General features: G+C 39.3%; 1 protein-coding gene across 2 annotated transcripts in view; it reads right to left on the bottom strand.

Moving 5' to 3' along the window:
• Positions 1-17,500, bottom strand: part of LOC123520591 (putative neural-cadherin 2) — a 542,583-nt gene that overhangs the window by 51,547 nt on the left and 473,536 nt on the right. For both annotated transcript variants that reach the window (XM_045283005.1, XM_045283006.1), the window contains exon 10: positions 13,361-13,537. In XM_045283005.1, the coding sequence (XP_045138940.1) occupies positions 13,361-13,537 (177 nt within the window). The remainder of the gene's footprint in view (positions 1-13,360; positions 13,538-17,500) is intronic.

The following is a 17,500-nucleotide window of genomic DNA, read 5'->3' on the forward strand; positions in this document are numbered from 1 at the left end:
GAAACCAGACTTATATTCAGTTGTGTGTGTGTGTGTGTGTGTGTGTGTGTGTGTGTGTGTGTGTGTGTGTGTGTGTGTGTGTGTGTGTGTGTGTGTGTGTGTGTGTGTTACTTGTGGTGTCGCATTAATAGTTCTCTCCAAGGTCAATTCCGTCAATGAGAGAGAGAGAGAGAGAGAGAGAGAGAGAGAGAGAGAGAGAGAGAGAGAGAGAGAGAGAGAGAGAGAGAGAGAGTTATAACAAAGTAAAACGCAAGAGGGAAATAAGATGAATGATAATAATAGAATAAGATAAGAGAAAGGATAACAGAGTAATGGAAATTCAATACAAAAATTCTAAACGCAAAAGAAGTACTCAGAAAACTAAATTAAACAATAATGAAAGAAAGAGAAAGTAAGAATGAAAGCTATAGCAAGAAAACTTAAAAACTAAAAGAGAGAAAAAAAAAAACAACAACAACAACAACAACAACAACTACTACTGCCACCACCACCAGTACTACTACAAAAATAAAACTCTTCCTTGTCCTCCTGTGCTCGTCATTTATCACTTCCTCTCCATTTATCACGCACGACTAAAACATGACCGTGAGATGTCATTGTTTTTTTTTTTTTTTGTTTCCTTCTTCATGCTGTTTATTTTTTTCAGTGTCACAAAATCCACCACAAACAGAAAACAGTGGTACGAGTACACCTTTCAATTTCTTAAAGCAAAGCTGAAAGGAGAGCCTAAAGGATTTTTTTCTCATACGATAGGGGAAAGAATAGAGAAGGCGTAGTTCATATTTAGAGGGAGAGAGGGTAGTTGTGGATATTAGGGCGTGAGATTGATTGATTGATTGATTAAGAGGTGGATAGACTGAAAGCCTTAGGGAGTAAATTGACGTTTTTGTGGTTCCCTTTCCTTGTATATATATATAGAAAATTCTTGAGGAAAATGGTATTTCTAGAGTTCTTTATCAGCATTTTTTTTTTTTGCCCACACGTGCCGATCTTTGGGACAAACATAAATGGCAAGTATCATATAAACAAAGCAAAGCAAAACACATCTACCAGCAAACCAAATTTCATTCTATATACACAGGATAAATTTCAGATAAAGAAGGAAGGAGAAAAAAAACTGACTAACTAATTAACTGGTAGTCTTAGTATCCATACACACAAAATCACATATAGAAAACCACTAGAGAAACAGTTCAAATATATGACGAACTATGAAAAATAAACGAAAGGAAGAACGAAAATTACGGAAAGTGACGGATGAGAAGTGAGGAAGGGGAAGAAAAAAAGAATGGATGGAGGCTAAACTGCATGATGGACGGGGGCACGGGAAAAAAATGCTGGAAATAAAGGGGAGAACTGGAAATATAGGGAGAGGGAGAAAGGGAGGGAAATGAAGGGTATAAAGGAGAAAATGTGAAGGGAGGGAAGTGGAAATAGGGAAGGGACTGAGAGAGAGAGAGAGAGAGAGAGAGAGAGAGAGAGAGAGAGAGAGAGAGAGAGAGAGAGAGAGAGAGAGAGAGAGAGAGAGAGAGAGAGTGGAGTGGGTACATTTCATAATCAGCAAAAGGACACAAACCTAACTTGATAAATAATGACGCAATCAACACCACGGGAAGATAATGAGCAGAATTCGATGAGTGTTAGGGAAACTGCCTCTCAACTTACTGAAATTCAATCACCCTTCCCATAATATTCCCCACTGGACCTGCATCCCCTTTCCTGCCCTCATCTCTTCCCCTCACTCCTTCCCTTCATCACGTACACCGAGACCCCTGTCCCAGTCTCTTTAAATTAAGGAGGGAGGGAGAGAGAGAGAGAGAGATAGAGACCGGGATCAACATAACCAACTTTACTTTTTCTATCTTTTTTCTCTCGTTTTTGTTGATTTGCTTTCTTTATCAGTTGAACGCAATGTATTAGATCTTCACTTGATATCTTACGAGGTTATTAGTTTATTTGTCTGTCTTTAACTGATATTAATTTGAAGGTATTCTCTCTCTCTCTCTCTCTCTCTCTCTCTCACACACACACACACACACACACACACACACACACACACACACACACACACACGCACAAAAGCAGGGAACTCAACACGTGAGCGGAAGACAAGTATTAGACTAAAGGTAGGATTAGCAGAGGCAATGTACCAGGAGGAGGGGCAGGAGGAAGAAAAATAGAGAGGGAGGAAAGGGAAAAAATCAAACGTACATGGGATCGAAGAAGGAAGCACTGAGAAAATAAAGAAAAAAAGAATAGAAAGAAAAGTGAAGGAAAGGAAAGAAGAGATGGATGAAGGCTATGTGAAGATGCAGAAAGGAGTGAAAGAACTAAGAAGAGAAACTTAAGAACAAAGAGAAGGAGGATAGATTTAACAGAAACACAATTGGTTAGGAAAACTGCTACGTGCTTGAAAGGACATTTGTATTTCACGCACTTTCGATTATAAAAGAAATACTCATAGAGAGTAAGGATACGACAGAACATGGAGACTATTACTTTCTATCTTTGGATACGACAGAACATGGAGACTATTACTTTCTATCTTTGGATACGACAGAACATGGAGACTATTACTTTCTATCTTATCTTCAACCGCCCTTAGTCTTGTTTCTGGTTTGCCCTAAAGTCCTTGTGTTTTATTTCTTATAATCTTACCGAAACTCCTCAGTGAATTTGGGAGACATAAAAACGAGAACATCAGGTAACTTTACTACTTTTTATCTTGTCATTGCCTACAGAAATCCTTGCTCTGGTTTTTATTTTGCCTTCAAGGCCTTGTCTTGATTTTATCATCTTACCACGTAATCCTCTTAATGAAACTAGGAAAAGAAAATATGATTAAATAACGTTTTCTTCTTTCTGACTGCATCTACCTTCACTTTACTGTGGATGTCTTTCCACCTTCTCTTTAATTAAATATCTCATAAGTTTATCCTCGTGTTTGCAAAAGTAAGACAAAAAACCAGAATGTTTAGCACTTTTCCTTGTTACTTTTCATTTTTCTACCTTCAGTACGCAGAAATTTCGTGTTCATTCTCACTATTTTTTTATACATTTTTCTTAATCTATTTTTTCATTTCTCCTCGTGAGGATAGAATAGAAGAACTAAAATATTTAATTCTCTTTCCTCAGTCTTCCTTGTTCTTCATTCCTCATTGTCATCTTATCTTTCTCTACTATCATCTTCCTTTCTTTCGTTCCATCCTTAATTACATCAAGGAAATAAATATTAAATGACTTCCCTTTCTCCCTAATATCCACACATGTTGATTGGAAGTACTTTTCATTATCCATTTCCTTTTCAAATCATCCTTTTCCCATCATTTGATCATTTAGTCTGCCAAGCACCGACACGCACGGAATGGAGGTACTTTTCACTGTACTACTGGCTTTTTCTCTCTCTTCAATCCATTTCTTGTCATTTCATCTCTCAATCTGCCAGGTGAAAACAGGACTGAAGACGAAAGTAACATCACTTTTCTTCTCCCTTTCTTTCATTTACATATTTAGTACACACATCCTACTTGTTTAATTTCTACTACTTTTCTATCAACATCTTGAATCAACCCTGCTTCAACTTCCTATTAAACAAAACCTAAAACAAGAAACACGAAAAAGCCCGCTTTTATTCATCATTACAAATACGCTTACCGTACTTTATTATATCATACATGGCAAAAAGAGAGAGAGGAAAAATCTTTCCTCTTAATCAAGCCTTACATGCTCTACTATATGCTACGCAGCTTTTCTTTTTTCCGTAGATCTCTTTAATAAATCGCTTTTTCACTATGTTTTCACACATGACACATACAATACATAAGAAAAAAATTCACAGCATTTCTCTCACCCTTGCATGTACAATTCCAGTATACTCGTAAGTTTCTTATTTTTCCACGTGTTTCTACTACAAAGATCACCAATCAGTCTTCCTTTCAATCAGCCTTTGCAACCTCCTCCCTTGAACGTTCCGCTTCGAACAGCTGTCCCAATACATAATCTCCCCGATCACTCAGGCGTCGTCACAGTGAGGAAAACAACCGAAGACTCAGCAAAAGAGAGAGAGGGAGGAAGAACTCTCCAGCTACAATGAATCCCCTCCACGCTCTGGCGACTTAAAGTGAGCCAACTTCTCCTGATCCGCAGACGCATTTAAGCATCGGGATTAAGAAAGGATTAGGGAATTCTGCCAGATCGGGATTCCAACCAATTTGCTGGCTCAGTGTTGACCTGCGCGGGAGGGAGAGATGGAGTAAGGGAAGAGAAAGGAAAGGAAGGAACGGAGGGAAGAGAGGAGGTAAGAATGGAGGGGAGATACATAGGGAACAAAGAAGGAAAGATAAAACATTAGAACGGAAGGAAGCTAAATAAGAAACGAACTTTGGAAGGAAGGATGGATGAGAGGAAGGAAGGAAGTAAGGATGGACGGGATAAGAATTGAGGAAAAAAGGGAAGAAAAGGATTTGTGGAGGAGGGAAGGTAAGAGAAAACATGAAAATAAGATAGGCAGCTTGCATTGAACGACGGAAGAAGGCATTAAGTAGAGAAGGATGGATGAAAGCCAAAGAAAAAAGAAAGATATCAAGTGAAAAATTAATGAACTAACAAATGCTCTAGGGAAGGAATTAAAGGAGGGACAACTGAAAAGAAAAAAGAAAATCGAAAAACACTGAAATAAAGGACGATATGGATAGACAAATTACAAGAAAGGAAGGAAGGAAGGAAAAGGAAAAAAAAAGAAACAAAAGAATCAAATGGATGAATAAACGAGGAGAAATACAAAGGGAGAAGAGATGGTAGACAAGACCGAATAAGGGGCATAGGACAAAACAGGAGAGATGGTGAAAGGGGAGAAGAGAGAGGGAGAGAGAGAGATACGCGATAAACAGGGAAGGGAGGAATAAGGGAGGAAGGAATAGAAAGAGACAGAGAAAAGGGGAGATAAAGAGGAAGGCAAAGTAGTGGTGAGAGATTAAAGAGAAAGGAATAAAAGGAGAGATGGTGAGGATATTTTGAAAAGAGAAACAGGAGAGAAAAAAAAAATAAGGTTGTCATGAGAGAGAGAGAGAGAGAGAGAGAGAGAGAGAGAGAGAGAGAGAGAGAGAGAGAGAGAGAGAGAGAGAGAGAGAGTCAAAGGGAAATTAATTCTCGGAGGATAAAGAAATATAAAATCTTTACTGCTATCTCTCTCTCTCTCTCTCTCTCTCTCTCTCTCTTTCAAAATTAGATCACCTCAAACAGCGGAAAAAATGAAAACGTGTATGTGTGTGTGTGTGTGTGTGTGTGTGTGTGTGTGTGTGTGTGTGTGTGTGTGTGAGTGTGCATTGGTGGGTGGGTGGGTGAGTGTGTATATTCTTGACACGTACATTACTTCTACTTCTCTTTCTCTTCCTCTTACTCCCCATCCTCCTCCTCCATCTCCTCCTCCTTTTCCTCCTCCTCCTCTTCCTCCTCCTCTTCTTTCTTCTCCTCCTCCTCCTTGACAGATCACAGAAAATGTTAAGTGTGTGGAGTGCGTGGAGAAGGAAATAAATGTGGGTGTGTACTTGTCTGTTGACGACGAGAGAGAGAGAGAGAGAGAGAGAGAGAGAGAGAGAGAGAGAGAGAGAGAGAGAGAGAGAGAGAGAGAGAGAGAGAGAGAGAGAGAGAGAGAGAGAGAGAGAGAGAGAGAGAGAGATGCCAAGGATTAATCACAAGTAAGCTAAGTGGTTATACATTTCTGAGCACCTGTCATTTACGAGTATACATAGTGAATCTCTCTCTCTCTCTCTCTCTCTCTCTCTCTCTCTCTCTCTCTCTCTCTCTCTGTGGTACTGAATATTGAAATAAACATCAAGCACCTTATGTATTTAATTATAGTTTCTTCCTTTTGTTCTTTTTTTGTTTAAGACTGAATGAATGCCTTGTAAAGTTCTAGTATATATATATTTTTTTTCGTTTCCCTGTGTTGGTGGGTGGGTGGGTGGGTGGATGAGCGCGCGCTCGTTTGTATGTTCATTTTTATTCAATTCGCCTAACTTCAAGCAAAGGAGCAGCCTTTAGCCTCGAGAGGATCATGCCACACAAAATATTTTCTGTTGGAATAAAATCGTCTTCCTTGCAAGCAGCGTCTCTCTACTTTTGGTCTAGTTCTTGTTCGTTGCCTTCTTACTCCACCATCCTCTCCTTCTCCCTCTCCTTCTCCATTTTTCGTTCACCACTACACGTTTCCTTCTTTCTCCTTTCTTCTTCCTTCCTGTCTTGGGTACTTATTCATCTCCAGTCTCTCTTCTGTCAATCTTTCACACCTCGTTTCAGTCCTTTCATCCTCCTTCCCTCCTCCTGTCTCTGTTCCTCCGCCTTGTCTTTCTTCTTTCTTCCCTCAGAGTACGTATGTTCCATTTTCTTTTTCTTCCTCTCCCTCCTCTCTTTTCCCTTTTGGTGCTTCTTCATCTCTAACTTTGTTCATTTTACTTCCTTTCTCTGTTCCTCCTCCTCCTCCTTCTTCTTAAGAATGTTCGGCAGAGGAAGCACGGGAGCAGCAAAAGCATAAGGAGTGAAAACTTTTGGGAAGCTGAACCAAAACTCTTCTTTTCCCTTCGTGAAAATTGCACCAAAGGGCTCTTACTTTTTTTTTCTCTCATTTTTTATTTAGTTTTAGTTCAAACGCCCTTTTCTCTCCTCCGGCTGTGTCCAGTCGCCTTTTGGAATATAAAAACAACCACTCACAAATAAAAGTGATCCAATCACACACACACACACACACACACACACACACACACACACACACACACACACACACACACACACACACACACACACACACACACACACACACACACACACACACACACACACACACAACTCGATGGTCTTTACTCCTTTCTCTTTAATTCCCCAGAGAGAGAGAGAGAGAGAGAGAGAGAGAGAGAGAGAGAGAGAGAGAGAGGAGGGGAAGCAACATACACAAATACATCTCTGTTGTTGCAGCCGTCTCTCTCTCTCTCTCTCTCTCTCTCTCTCTCTCTCTCTCTCCGATGCCGGGGAGCGACGAGGCGGTTACTGTTTTGTCTACATCGTCAGGTGCAAATGAGCGGATGTGTGTGACGAACGAACGGGGGCGGCTGAGGGAGGCTGACGAGGTAGGGGAAGGTCGGGATACTTGAGTGGGTTGGTAAAAAAAAAAAATAAATAAATAAAAAATAAAAACTTACGCTCCATCAGCTTCCTACCTAATAAGACAGTTATTTTAAGGTTAGGGTATTATCGCTACACCTTTTAGACCATATTGTGTGTCAATCTTACGTGGAGAAAAAAAGTCTGCATGCTTATGAATCTTATTAATAGTGTTCGTGTGAAATGTTTACCTGTATTTTTTTTCCTTTCTCTCGCTGGTTAATGAGGCAACACAGCTAACCGTCTAACTGAAGGCCTTAATCGATATGTAGTAAATTAACATTCTGTATATTGATGTATTAGGCGCATTAATTTCTTTTCATTAATGAAATGATGAGTTTCCTGTCAAATTAAATAATCTATTGGCTAATTGACTAAGTAACAAGCTCGTTATTTATTTTCTGGTTAATAATTAGTCATCTGTAACCACCTCATTAAGCAGGTTATTTACTGATTAACTTTTTAACAAACTGTCCATCTGATTAACACAAAACAGAATGATCGAATTACACTGACCACAAGGTATGGAAGTGCCTCAGTGGCTAAATAAGTAACTATGATATTTGATATTGAGTTTCTTACTGGTGGCAACTGCCTATCCAAACACCGGAGAAACTATAACCGATTAACTACAAATTACTGGCTGTCGGTCAAGGAATTCAAACATTGTGTTTCTTCCCCATTTGAGAAATAAACTTGAACCAATGAAACAAGAAGCTTACGATACAATTCTAACTAACTACCTAACAATGCAGCAAAAGTATCAAAAAATGTTTGAATCTACCTAGATCATCAACACACACACATCTAATTCTCACGTCATCAACACACCTTTCACTTTCCATTAAAATACCAATATATCTATTGTCAAAACCGTACCCAACACTAACAAACAAACCGTCACACGTGGTGCTTCATTAACCATGAACTTATGATCACCATCAAAAAAGGAAAAAGGGAAATAAACTTTAAAGCTGAATTACAAACCAGTCAGCTTAACTTCTATTGTAGATAAAAGAATGGAGTTGTCAATAGCGAGAAACATTCGGGAGCATTTAGACAAACACTTGATAAATTATTCATAACATGGGCTCACGAATGGAAAGTCTTTCCTTACAAACTGAGGTTTTACAGTAAAGTTTATAAGGCGGTAGAAAATGGAGATAGTTGTGACATCCTTTATCTGGATTTTAGTGAAGTGTTTGAAAAGGTATCAAGGGCTTATGAGGAAGGTTATGGCTCATAGAATAGACCGTAAGATATGACAGTGCATTAGGTCGTGGTTAGGAGACAGACGACAGAGACGTAATCCAAGTGTGGTCAAGTGCTCGCAATTAGTGGGGTGCTACAGGGATGAGTTTTAGGGCAACTGTTGTTTTTGATATATACACATTAAAGACTTGGAGAGTGGAATTAATAGTGATGTTAGTGTATTTACGGAAGACACGAAGTTAAAAAGATTAATTAGTTCAGATGCCATCGCCTTGCAGACAGATGTGGATATGATGAACAGATGGACAGACAGATGGAAAATGCAGTTTAATATTAACAAATGGAAAGTACTTAGCGTAGGTAGAAGAAACCCACATAGTAGGTATACATTAAACTACGAAGTTCTGGTACGTTTAGGGCACGAGAAAGATTTACTAGTTATAATTTTCTCTGATAAACAATGCACAGAGGCTAAAAATAGAACAAATAGGGTACGAGGATTAATTTTTTGGAGTGCTAAAATCAAAAGTCCGGAAGCAATAGTAAAGTTATACTCAGCGCTAGCCAGACCACATCTAGATTATGCTGTACATTTAGGATAGAGGTCTATTAAACTCAGTGTAAAGGAGAATCACTAAAAGGATATTGAGGAAGCGGGATATTTTGCATGAAACAAAACTGAAGCTGTTATATTTGCAATCCTTACAGAGAAGTAGGTCAAGAGGGGACCTAATAGAAGTCTTTAAGTGGTACAGGGATTATAACAAAAACATAATTAAATTCTTGGGATCAGAGACCTGGATAGAATCAGAAATAATGAATTCAAGCTTGAAAAATCTAGTTTTGAGAAAGACATGGAAAGGAATTGGTTTTCAAATAGAATGATGGATGAATAAGATGAACTCAGTAATCAGGTTGCTAGTGTCGAGTCAATAGGGAGTTTTAAAGAAGAGTAGACCGATGTGTGAATGGGAGTGACAAGTGGACGTGTTTTATAATTGGACTGCCACATGTAGGCCTGATGGCTTCTTGCAGCTTCCCTTATTTTCTTATGTTCTTATGTTATGTTCTTTATCACAACCCCTCCTCCTCTTCCCCTGCGTGGGTTTGTAACTCTGTAGAAGTCTTGGTACGAAAAATATCCACGCCAACAAACACAACTCCCACTAACTCAATTGCCAAACTCAACCACATTGCGAGGAGTAAGCGTTTGGTTCCCGATGGCGCCCGTGGTGGAAACAACAGTGAGGTCTTTCAATACTACAGCACGTATTGATTTTATATTCCACTTTTTTTTTATTTTTCTAGTTTAACCTTAGGTCATAAATGGATTTTAAGTTATTCAAGCACTCATCCTAGGGTATTGTATCGTATTTATTTTACAATAAGTACGTAAGTAGAGATTAATGGAGAAAACGAGAATATTTATGACAACATTGATGAGTTCATCAACTATATTTTTTATTTAATCTTTGACTTTGATAGCAATCGAAGTTTGGAAAATTTCTACAATAATGAATGGTATAAGTTTTATATGTGGTTTTCATACAGTCTCCTATTGAAAGTAAAAAAAAAAAAAAATGCATTGTTGCGAAACCATAAGATTCTTTCAGTAATGGGCAACTTAAACTAAATACCTGCTTCATAGAAAGTGGTTCACTCGCAAAACACCAGTGACAGACAATTACAAATATTCGCCTGAATTTTGAAACCTATAATGACGTAAAACCATCACGCACTAGTGAGTGCGTACTGTGCCAAATGAACCTCAGCAACATGGTTATCCCCATTCACACCACACATTAGGGTAGTTTAATTTGACATAAATTTAAATAATCTCTTAAGTACGTACATAACTATTGACTTAAAACTTCACACAGAAAAACGTGTGGCCAGACAGACAAACAAACAAACAGACAGACAGATAAACAGGCAGTCGGACAGACACACACACACACACACACACACACACACACACACACACACACACACACACACACACACACACACACACACACAAACACTTTGACTATACAAACATTTCCCTCGCATTTTTCTTGTTAAACCTCTTTAACTTTTTTTTCATTATAGTTTCACCTAAACTTGTTTACATTTACCTGCCAATGTTCTAGTTCATTAGTTGCAGTGGAGGTGTCCAGGTGTTTCCAGGGTGAAAGGAAACAAAGTGGACAGATGTAGAAGTACTGCAGCTCCAAACCAAACAAAAATATTTGATACATTCAAGTGTTTCCTTTTCTCCCGGAACACATGGACGGCTATAATAACCGTAACACCGAATCTACCAATACACCAATTTGACTTATTAACATTTTGTAATACTGGAATACTTTCTAAAATATCATCATATACAGATCGACTCAAAAACTAGACACATCACTCTTTCCACATAGGTTTCATCTGTCTACACTTGTCCACTGACTCTATTTTCTCAAACATTACCTGATTACAATACTGAAATTCAAATTCAAATTCCGTGAAAGACAAGGCAACTGAATGACTTCTTCTAATTAAATGAATGATTTGAGTTCTGATTTTGATCGCGAAGACTGGTCAACCGGTTATGTCGACAAACTATACTGTTATTACTACTAGTAAATAAGACTACTAAAAACATGCATTCAATATATCTCGAATTTTGAATTATCATGTATGTATACTTTCATTTTCCTTCTTCACAGTCACATGCATGTACGCCAACCACTCAGATGGATCTCCCTTAGATTGTGAAGATCCAGTCTTCTTCCTCTTTGACAACTCTCAACAAGCATTCTTCTCTTTCTTTCATCTCTCGACCCATTTGTACCGAAGCACACAACACTAATTGTCTTATTCATCATTGACTCCTCAGAAAATTGCATGATACAGCTTAATTCGACGGAAAAATACTGTTTTAAGTACTATTTCTACTTAAAATTCATCACCAGTCAACATTGCAGCGTAAAATCTACAAGAATTCGCAACATGAAAGATACATATATATTTTTTTATTTATACCATGTGGGCTTTTCACGGGAATTTCTGGGCTAAAGGGGATACTTTTTAGGGTACCTCCTATCTCAAAGCCCACCCACTAGGAAACCGTTGCCCTGAGTGAGGAAGCCCAACCTGCACTCAGACCGTGGACAGGATTCGAATCCGTGCGCTTAGAGACCCTTGGATCCCAAAGCACGCATGGTTCCACTGTACCACGGCGGTCCCATGGTCAAAGAAGAAAAAAAAATAGAAAGTTAGCGATTATGTGACAGTACGTGAAAGTCCTGAATGCATTTATAATATTCCCATCTGATACAGAAAGCAGAAAGAAAAAAAAAATACCCCAAACAATCACAAGAACAACCACACCAGGAATAAAGAATAATCATAAATAAAGAATAAATAAAGCTACTATTACTATTACTACTGCTACTACTACTACTACTACTACTACTACTACTACGTGAATAAATAAATAAAAAAAAAACAAATGAAAATCTGCAAATAAAATGGATAAATTGATAAGTAAATAAATAAATAGATAACGAAAGAGGCAAAACATATGAAAACGAATTATGCAGCACAAGGATACAACAAATGATAAGGCAACACGACACTTGCATCCAATCCTAAACGGGACACAACACTATTTATCTTTCCACAACTTTATAAAACGGCGAGAAGCAGGAAATGCGAGAAAGAAAACGTACCATTGCAAGCAGGGACTGAAGGACATGGTAAATACATCCAAGTAGTGCACGAGTGTTTCCCCTTCAGGATAATCTTAGTCCTTCAGGGAGCCAAGCAGAGGAGGATTCACTCAACAGACCTCACTTCCTTTTTCTCTTTCCTGTTCTTGCTCTTCCTCATACGAATAGCGAGGATAAACAGAGGACATAAGAGGGAAAAAGCTGATAATGTATTTTCTCCTCTTTCTTTCCCTTTCTTTTTCTACTTTTGCACCACGTGATGGTAACACACACACACACACATACACACACACACACACACGCATGCATACTCGTACACAAGAGAGAGAGAGAGAGAGAGAGAGAGAGAGAGAGAGAGAGAGAGAGAGAGAGAGAAATTTCGAAAGATTACATGATAGAGAAGTGTGTGTGTGTGTGTGTGTGTGTGTGTTTCACTGTTCACTGCTGCAGTCTCTGACGAGACAGCCAGACGTTACCCTACGGAACGAGCTCAGAGCTCATTATTTCCGATCTTCGGATAGGCCGGTGTGTGGCACACCACACACCGGGACAACAAGGTCACAACTCCTCGATTTACATCCCGTACCTACCCGTACCTACTCACTGCTAGGTGAACAGGGGCTACACGTGAAAGGAGAGACACCCAAATATCTCCACCCGGCCGGGGAATCGAACCCCGGTCCTCTGGCTTGTGAAGCCAGCGCTCTAACCACTGAGCTACCGGGTGTGTGTGTGCGTGTGTGCGTGTGTGAAAGAGTGAGTTTAAGGGCTAACTCTCTGACTGACTGACTGACTGTATGAGTGCCTGACTGACTGACTGATGGAACGGTGTGTGAGGAAGCGTAGAAGGATTCTTGCATTAATTTGATGGACAGACAGGAAACAGAAAATCATTCAGTCTCTGGTGTTCCTGTGCATAATTTTTTTTCTCTCTCTCTCTCTCTCTCTCTCTCTCTCTCTCTCTCTCTCTCTCACACACACACACACACACACACACACACACACACACACACACACACACACACACACACACACACACACACACACACATTTCTAAAACAACAGACGGGAAGAGAGAAAAAATGTTGACTCCACCTAGCTTGTGAAATGGGAACGAGAGAGAGAGAGAGAGAGAGAGAGAGAGAGAGAGAGAGAGAGAGAGAGAGAGAGAGAGAGAGAGAGAGAGAGAGAGAGAGAGCAGCCATCACCCCATTCATCCATCCAGACACACAAACAAAGACAAACAAAGACACACAGAAAAGCATTTAACTCCAGGCACAGTCACTCACCATGTCAGGATCGCGGGCGGGCAGCGTGGCCAGCAGTGTGCCAGGGACAGCATCCTCTCGCACTGTGACATGGGCGTGGGGGCGAGGGAAGGCAGGCGGATTGTCATTCACGTCGGTAAGTTTGACTGAAATCCAGGCTGTGTCCAGATGTCGTGGGTCAGTCCAGCCACCACGACCCTGAGTAAGGAGTGTGTGTGAGGAATTTTTTTGTTTTGTTTTGAAGTAATAGGAGAGAACTGGCCTAGGACAACAAAACAATTAAAGAAAATGGACCACTTTGATGCCAGTTCCCGAATAGGACTGATAGAATTAGTAAGTCAAACGAATGGGATAAATGTCTTGAAACCTCCCTCTTAAATGAATTCAGGTCAAGGTAGATGGAAATACAGAAGCAGGCCGTGTTGAGTGTTACCATTGTATTTGACAAAGGATATAAGGAAAAGTGATACAGAATGTTCTTTTTGAGTTATAATTGTGTAAAAAGTGTCACAAGAAACCATCATGCGTAAGAGATATAAGAAAGGTAACAAAAATGATTTCAGTTAAGAGCATAATTGAAGACAACAAAGATACTGCAAGATCTTGACGTAGCAGTCCCTCTCTGCACTCAACATGTGCAGCTATTTTCATATACTGATAAAGATATAACTAAATATAAATAAAAGTAATTTTGGTAAAGAATTATAAAGACAGAGATAAATTATTCTGAAATATAATAGTAGATGACTAGAACAAACACAGAATTCAAGTTGTTAGCGCTGAATCAATAAGGAAATTTAAAAATTAATCGAATGAATATATGAATAGGGATGATAGGCGGAAATAGTTAAGTATATTTTACACATGAAGTGCCACGTTTTGGTAACTGGATTCTTGTATTTTCATTACGTTCGTAGATTTTTTTCTTACATAACACAGGACGCCATCATCATCTTTAGAATACAAATACAATACAAATAAAAAAAATGTTCGATGCTTTATGTTACATGCTTACTTACAAAACGGAAAGCAAAGGAAGACCAACAAAAATCAAGATCTCTTTGACCTCACGAGGATTTTTGCGGTATAATAAATATAAAGTGAAGAATATTGGGCGGCAAAGAAGGAGGAGGAGGAAGAGGGATCAGTGGAGGAGGAGGAGGAGAAGGAGATGGAGGAGGAGATGGAGGAGGAGGAGGATAAGTATGCAAAGGAAGACGAATTGGATTAAGATGAGATGAAGGAGGAGAAAGACGAGCAGGAATACCAAGGAATACCCAGGAACAAAAAGGAGGAAGAGGTAGAATATCTGGGAACGTGAATAAAAAACCACCATATCTCCTGACCTTTAATGAGGGATCATCCTAACCTACTACGTACTATTAAGAAACATCGCGTAACAGAAGAGGATAGAACAAAACAACGCCTATTCACTTTAACCTCGCCTGAAGAAAATGAAGACAAAGAGGAAAAAATAACGAAAAGATAAAGGAAAGAGAGAAAATGGAATAAGAACAAAAGTAATAGGGATAACAAAGCAGGAGAGGAGAAAACGGTAAAGGACATACAAAAGGGAGAAAGAAAAGTATAAGAAGAGAAAGGGAAGGAAGAGGAGGGTAAGAAGAAGGAAAAAGAAAAGCATCAATGGAGGAAGGGGGGAAAGGAAGCGAAAGAAGAAAAAATACGAACGCAGAAAAGGAAAATAGAAGGACGAAAGAGAAGGGAAAGGAAAGAATAAATGGGGAAGGTGAGAAAGGACGAGATAGCGAATGAAAGAGACGGATGGGGTATGAAAGAATGCATTGGAAGAGAGAATAGATAAAAATGCAAGGCTGAAGAAGGGAGAATGAAGAGAATATTGGATGGAGGGAAGGAAGGAAGAAAGGAAGAAATGAAGGAAGGAAGGAAGGAAGGAAGGAAGGAAGGAAGGAAGGAAGGAAGGAAGGAAGGAAGGAAGGAAGCAAACAAGGAAGAAAGGAAAGAAGAAAGGAAGGAAGGAAGAATGGAAAGAAAAAAAGGGAAAACTCGAGAGAGAGAAAATGAGAGAGAGAGAGAGAGAGAGAGAGAGAGAGAGAGAGAGAGAGAGAGAGAGAGAGAGAGAGAGAGAGAGAGACTTAGAATAATGGTGATGATAAGGTAATAAAAGGAAAATGTACGAGATGTGATGAAGCGGAAGGAGGAAGAAATGGAGAAGAAAAGAAGAAAAGAAAAGTGTCGATAGAAGGTAAAGAGAATAAATAAAACCAGAGAAATGAGGTTTGAAAAGTAAATGGAAAAAGTGAACGACGAGCTGATAAAGATACAGTGTGGGAAAAATGCAAAAAAAAAAAAAAAAAAAAAAAAAAGAAATGAAGAGGAAAAAAGGCGAAAGATGGAGAAATAAATGGAAAAAAATAAAACTGATATGCACAGAGCAAAAAAAAAAAAAAAAGACACGTAAATGAGTTAAAACAAAGATGATAAAAAGTAAAAGGAAAGGAAGAGAAAAAAAAATATGTTAGTACGTAAAAATACAAAATGAGAAGTGAAAAAAAAGATGAAAAGAAAAGAGGAAAATATCAAATAGAATTGCAAAGGGAAAAACAGAAGACATAAAAGAAATAAACAAAGGAAAATAAATAAAGATTATACATAAAAAGGAGACAAATAAGAACTGGAAGAAAAGATGAAAGAAGAGGAAAATGTAAGAGAAAACACGGAGAAGGAGGAAAGAGAGAAATGAAGGAGACAGAAGAAAGGGGGACAGGGAAAGAAAAGGAGAGAAGAGAGGCTAGGAAAAATATTAAAATGGAAACTTTAGACACGCGACAGGAAGAACATTATCTGATAAGTGGACACAATGGAGGGTGACGTGTGAAGGAAATACGGACACACACACACACACACACACACACACACACACACACACACACACACACACACACACCGTGAAGTGTAGTGGTTAGCATGCTCGGCTCAAAACCGAGATGGCCCGGGTTTGGAACCCAGGAAGCGGCGAGGGAAACGGGCAAGCCTCTTAACGTGTAGCCCTGTTCACCTAGCAGTAAATAGGTACAGAAAGTAACTGGAGGAGTTGTGGCCTCGCTTTCCCGGTGTGTGGAGTGTATTGTGGTCTCAGTCCTACCCGAAGATCGGTCTATGAGCTCTGAGCTCGCTCCGTATTGGGGAAGACTGGCTGGGTGACCAGGAGGAAACCGTGGTGAATTACACACACGAATCGTAAATCAGGTAGAGAGAGAGAGAGAGAGAGAGAGAGAGAGAGAGAGAGAGAGAGAGAGAGAGAGAGAGAGAGAGAGAGAGAGAGAGAGAAAGGAAAAAAAAATATAAAAGTCCGCTAAATTGAAAGCTTGGAGTCAGAAACGAAAATTCTCTCTCTCTCTCTCTCTCTCTCTCTCTCTCTCTCTCTCTCTCTCTCTCTCTCTCTCTCTCTCAGAAAACACCATCCTGCTCTCCTGTACATTTAGTCTTTGAATTTTCACAATACCCAAAATGTAACTGAGAGATGAAAGGAAGGGAGGAGGAGACGAAGAAAAATAAACACAAAACAAGAGAGGGAACAATGAAAACAAGGTAAAGTAAAGTGGAGGAAGAAAGGACAAGGGAAAGATAATATAGCAGGGAGAATATGAGGAAGGGTGAAAGAAAGGAAGGAGAGAGAGAGACAGAGGAAGGATGGAAATGGGGAAATGAAGGGAACAGACGAGATAAAAAGAAAACGAGAAAAACACAAACACAGGATAGGGAGTGATAAAAGAGGGACTGCAGAAAGAAAGACAATGAATAGGAGGATGGAAGGAAACAGAGACAAAAGGTGAGGAAATGAAATATATATATACTAGAGATGTACCGATGCATCGGTATCGGTATCGGAATCGGTATCGGCCCGTTTTTTGGGTATCGGTATCGGTATCGGCATCGGCTTATTTTATGCCAATACTTCCGATACCTAAAAGGAATTTACTACTTAGTTCGATATAAGATATTGATGATACCAAATTAATATAATACGACGTATTAAGTTTCCGTGGTGATTACCGTATGTCATAGAATACTGTTTTCTGTGGTAATAAGCCACAACCTCTAAATTGGACATGTATGAAACGCGTACAAGCTGAACTCCGGCATCCTGTCACACGGTCGGTCATGAGTCACCACGCATTC

Source organism: Portunus trituberculatus, chromosome 47 (assembly GCF_017591435.1).
Source record: "Portunus trituberculatus isolate SZX2019 chromosome 47, ASM1759143v1, whole genome shotgun sequence".
Lineage (NCBI taxonomy): Eukaryota > Metazoa > Arthropoda > Malacostraca > Decapoda > Portunidae > Portunus > Portunus trituberculatus.